This window comes from Solanum lycopersicum, chromosome 4 (genome assembly GCF_036512215.1).
Source record: "Solanum lycopersicum chromosome 4, SLM_r2.1".
Lineage (NCBI taxonomy): Eukaryota > Viridiplantae > Streptophyta > Magnoliopsida > Solanales > Solanaceae > Solanum > Solanum lycopersicum.
The window spans coordinates 44051950-44057317 of record NC_090803.1 but is presented as its reverse complement, the minus strand read 5'-3'; the positions used below and the strand labels follow the sequence as shown (position 1 = coordinate 44057317).

Sequence of the window (5368 nt, the reverse complement as noted above, 5' to 3'; positions counted from 1 at the left end):
TCATCAACTAAATTAATTATTAAAATTATCCTCATAATCATATAATTATTGATAGAATATGATAGAATCGATAAAAAATGTTTTGATGATAGATAAGAAGCGCAAATAACAGTAACAAATGTACGCAGCAAAAGAAGTCAAGCTAGAGTCCAAGATCAAGTAAAATGGAGTTATTTGTCAAAGCCAAAATTAATATATTAAAGGTACAAGTTGATACAAATAAGGAAAACCTTAAATATATTATTAAGGAAGGAAGTTGTATATAATAAGGATTGTACTTTTAAAAGGAATACTTGTGTAACAATAACTTCCTTACCTTATCTGATAAGGATTGTACAAGGTTAAAGAAACTCTATAAGAAGAGCACGAGGCAGAGGAAGAAACTTACGACTTCACATAGAGAGAAAAGGGAGAATTATTCTATGTTTAAAACATTCTTGAGTGAGAAGGTTTTTAACGTGTAGAACTGTTTTCTTGTTTTGTTCTTGATTGTAATTTACAGTTTATCGTACAAAGGGTGGGTTTGGCTCTTTGTAGGGTTGAGTGTTAGTAAGAGTTGTAACAAAAGGTGGGTTTGGCCTTTTGGAGAGATCGATTGGAGTCAATCGAGGTGGTAGTAGAGATAAGGCTTTTGATTATTGAGTTGTAATCACAAAATCTTATAGTTGAATTAATAAAACGAGGTTTTTCCTTCCTTGAGCGAGGAAGGTTTTTAAATTTAATAAGTGTTTGTGTCTTTACTTAAAAGCAACTTACAAGAACCTGGTTCTTGTTCTGGGTAAGGTTTCTTCAATTGGTATCAGAGCAGGTCTTTTCGATAAAAGATTCACACCTTGAAAAGACTTAATGGCAGCACCACCTACCCCACAAGAAGGAGCTTCACAAACACGACCACCACTGTTCAATGACAAATATTATGGATGGTGGAAAAATCGTATGATAGACCATCTTATTGGCGAAAACCCTGATCTATAGGGAGTAATTCTAGATGGCCCAACCATACCTATGAAAACCGCAACTGATGGAATCACCAAAATCTCAAAGGAAAGAAAAGAATGGAATGTTGAAGACAAGCTTGCAATTCAAAACAATGTCAAAGCCAAGAAAATTCTGATATGTGGCATAGGACCAGATGAATACAATCGAATCTCGTCTTGTCAAGATGCCAAAGCCATATGGGAAACACTGCAAACCGCTCATGAGGGAACAACGCAAGTCAAGAAGTCCAAAATTGATAACTTGAATAGGCAAAATGAGCTGTTCAGGATGGCAGAAGGGGAGACCATTCAAGACATGCACACCAGGTTCACCTCCATCATTAATGAGATGTACTCTTTAGGAGAGATAGTGCCTAATGGAAAGGCAGTAAGGAAACTCTTGAGTGTCCTTCCTGAAACTTGGGAAAGCAAAGTCGAGGCTATCACTAAAGCCCGCGACCTAGACTCACTGGCCATGGATGAGTTAATTGATAATCTCATCACATACGAACTCAAGAAAAACCAAGAAAAGGAAAATGGAGGAAAAAGAAAGGAAAGAAACCTGGTTCTAAAATCTACTACATTAGATGATTTTGAAGATGAAAATATTGCCTTCATAACCAAAAGGTTCACCAGAATGCTAAAGAGAGGGCAGACCTTTCAAAAGAAAGCTTCTCAAAAACCTTCTGAAAACATTAAAGACCAGGTTTGTCATAAGTGTGGGAGCCCAGATCACTTCATCAAATTCTGTCCACTTTAAGCCTTAGAACAGAAAAAGGCAAATTTTGAGAAGGGCAAAGACATCAAAAAGGATAAGTTTGTCCCCTCAAACAGAAGAATGACAACTCAAGAGGCAGATATGTCAATGAAGAGGGCCTTTGCAGCAATGGGGAATTCATCTGAAGAAGAGTCTGAGGGTGATGAGACAGAAAACCAGTCCCTTCTTGCACTAGAACAAGAAGATGATTATGACTTTCTTGCCCTTGTAGCAGTAGAAACCAAGGAAGAAAAGGAAACCTGCATATCACAAGAAACCATACTAGCACTCATGGCTGGATCATATTCTGAAGAAGATAAAGAACAAGAAGAAGATATGAATGAAAAGGTTAGTCTTCATCACATACAAGACAATCTAAGCTCATACTCAAAAAGGGAGCTAGAATCCCTACTCTACACTCTCATTGATGCATATAAAACCATAGACTCAAAAAGGGAATTGATAATGGAAAACTATGCATCACTAAGAGAAGAAAACAAGATTCTTGAAAAACAGAATCTTCATCATTTATCCAAGAATACTGAACTAAGAAAAAACCTAGAGTTGGTAACAAAAAGGAATGAAGCACTCTCCAAAGAGCTTCTTGTGACTAAAACTGAAGCAGAAAATGGAATGAGATGGACTAGGTCTTCCATACTGCTTGACAACATTCAAAAGAATCGCACATCTGGGAAACATGGGATAGGTTTCGATAGAACTAGCTCTCAAGTAAAAAATCCCAACATAGATTGTCTGTGCATGCACTGTGGGCTGGTAGGGCATAAAAGTCATGATTGTCAAAGAAAACAAACTGCTCATTAAAAAAACTTGAAGTCCTTGAGAAAACCTCATCATGAGAAACCCAATGAGCAAAAACAAATTCCTACAGTCAAAACTCTTCCTAGATGGGCCAGAAGAAATCTTATCCACCCATTCACTAAGCATAAATCAAAGTGGATTTGGGTACCAAAATCTAATTCCCAAAATTAAATTGCAGGGATCAGTGAAGAGGAAGCATCAACAATGGTACTTGGATAGTGCATGTTCCAGACACATGAGTGGAGATAAAAGAAGCTTCCTCTCACTCAAGAACATCAAAGGAGGAAACGTTGCCTTTGGTAATGGTAAAAGTGGTGAAATTCAGGGAATTGGAAAGGTTGGATCAAAGGATACTCATGCAATTGAGAACGTATATTATGTGAATGGCCGACAACATAATCTTTTGAGCGTATCTCAAATATGTGATAAAGGAAACAACGTTCTCTTTACAGAAAAGGAATGCAGAGTAACAAACTCAGTGACTGGAAACCTGGTTCTACTAGGTAAGAGACACAAGAATGTGTACAAAGTCAAGATTGTTGCCTCCAAGGAAGATACTCTTAAATGTCTAAGTGCAGTCTTAGATTGCTCCATGCTATGGCACAAAAGAATGGGACCAATAGCATGACAACTATAAACAAGCTCATATCTAAAGACCTGGTTAGGGGACTGCCAACCAAAAGTTTCAAGGACAACCAAGTATGTGGAACCTGCATTCAAGGAAAATAGGTTAGGTCATCCTTCAAACCAAAGTTGACAGTAAGAATTACCAAGCCACTAGAATTGCTTCACATGGATTTGTGTGGACCAATGCGTGTACAAATCAGGGGTGGAAAAAGATATGTGTTTATAATAGTTGATGACTACTCAAGATTCACTTGGACATTGTTTCTTGCAACAAAGGATGAGACATTCATTATGTTTGAAATCTTTGCAAAGCTGATTCAGAAGAAATTCAACAAAGATATAATCAGCATCAAATCTGATCATGGGCTGGAGTTTGAGAACTCACAATTCTTACAATTTTGTACTACAAATGGGATTGAGCATAACTTCTCAGCACCTAGAACACCACAACAAAATGGTGTTATTGAGAGGAAAAATAGAACACTGGAAGATATTGCAAGAACAATGTTAATCTCAAGCAAACTTCAAAAATTCTATTGGGCTGAAGTAGTGAACACAGGATGCTATCTAATAAATAGATGTATGATCAGATCAGTGTTAAACAAAACACCATATGAGCTGCTAAAAAGAAGAAAACCAAATCTAGCACATCTTAGGGTCTTTGGGTGTGTATGTTTCATACACAACAATGACAAAGACAATTTGGGAAAATTTGATGAGTGATGAAGGAATTTTTCTAGGCTACTCATCACAAAGCATGGCCTACAAGGTACTAAATAAAAGAACAAACCGTGTAGAAGAAAGTGTCCATGTTGTCTTTAATGAACATACTAGTGAAGTTGAAGGAAATTCAGAGGATGAACAAAATGAGGGAACCTGCTCCAAGCCATCAGGTCCAAAGCATGGGAAAAAGAACCCATACCCTCTGATAAAACATCTGAAATAGAAGATAAGTCTACTAATGAAACTGGTTCATCTGCACTTCAAGAACTAGTAAGTATTCCAACTCATAGTTGGAAACATCAAATCTCTCACCCTTCGCAAAACATTCTTACTCCTCTTAACTCAGGCATATCTACAAGATCCAAATTACGTAGTATGTGTGCATTCTCTGCCTATGTGTCCCTGATTGAGCCTAAAAAATACAAAGGAAGCATTGCTAGACTCTGATTGGATTGGTGCTATGCAAGAAGAACTCAACCAGTTTGAAAGAAGCAGAGTGTGGAACCTGGTTCCAAAACCCCAAAACAGGACAGTGATAGGAACTAGGTGGGTTTTCAGAAACAAGCTCGATGAGCAAGGTCAAATAGTGCGCAACAAAGCTAGACTAGTTGTACAGGGATACAACCAAGAAAAAGGTATAGACTATGATGAAACCTTTGCACCAGTAGCAAGAATTGAGGCAATTAGGATATTGGTCACATATTCTGCTCACATGGAGTTCAAACTCTACCAAATGGATGTCAAAAGTGCCTTCTTAAATGGTTACCTACAAGAAGAGGTGTATGTAAAACAACCCCCGAGTTTTGAGAATACCATATATCCTGATCATGTATATAAACTGGGCAAAGCACTCTATGGGTTAAAACAAGCACCTAGAGCATGGTATGACCGATTGTCTACTTTCCTTCTCACACATGGATATACAAGAGGAAAAATTGATAATACACTGTTTCTTCAAAAACAAGGTAAAGATCTGTTCATAGTCCAAGTATATGTAGATGACATCATATTTGGAGGAACCAATGACTCACTAAGAGTAGAATTTGCTCAACTAATGAATAGTGAGTTTGAGATGAGTATGATGGGAGAGTTGAACTTCTTTTTGGGACTCCAAATTAAGCAAACTCCAATTGGAACATCAATTCATCAACAAAAGTATATCAAAGAATTACTAAAGAAGTATGATATGAATGAAGCTAAGTCAAATGACACCCCCATTGGGACAACAACAAAGCTTGATAAAGATGAACCAGGTTCACCAGTCAATGACACTAAATATAGAGGTATGATTGGATCACTCCTATATCTCACTGCCAGCAGACCTGATATAGTGTTCAGTGTTGGTCTATGTGCAAGGTTTCAGTCTTGTCCAAAGGAATCACATCTAAAAGTTGTCAAGAGAATCTTGAGATATTTGAAAGGCACAATGAACTTGGCTCTCTGGTATCCAATTGGTGACTCCTTT

General features: G+C 37.4%; 1 protein-coding gene across 1 annotated transcript; it reads left to right on the top strand.

Annotated features, from left to right (window-relative positions):
- The first annotated feature begins 1005 nt into the window (after positions 1-1005).
- LOC104647085 (uncharacterized) lies at positions 1006-3181 on the top strand. Its single transcript, XM_010321660.2, has 3 exons — positions 1006-1683; positions 1750-2463; positions 2732-3181. Exons 1-3 carry the CDS (start codon positions 1006-1008, stop codon positions 3179-3181), a joined length of 1842 nt encoding a protein of 613 aa, XP_010319962.2.
- Positions 3182-5368: the final 2187 nt, after the last annotated feature.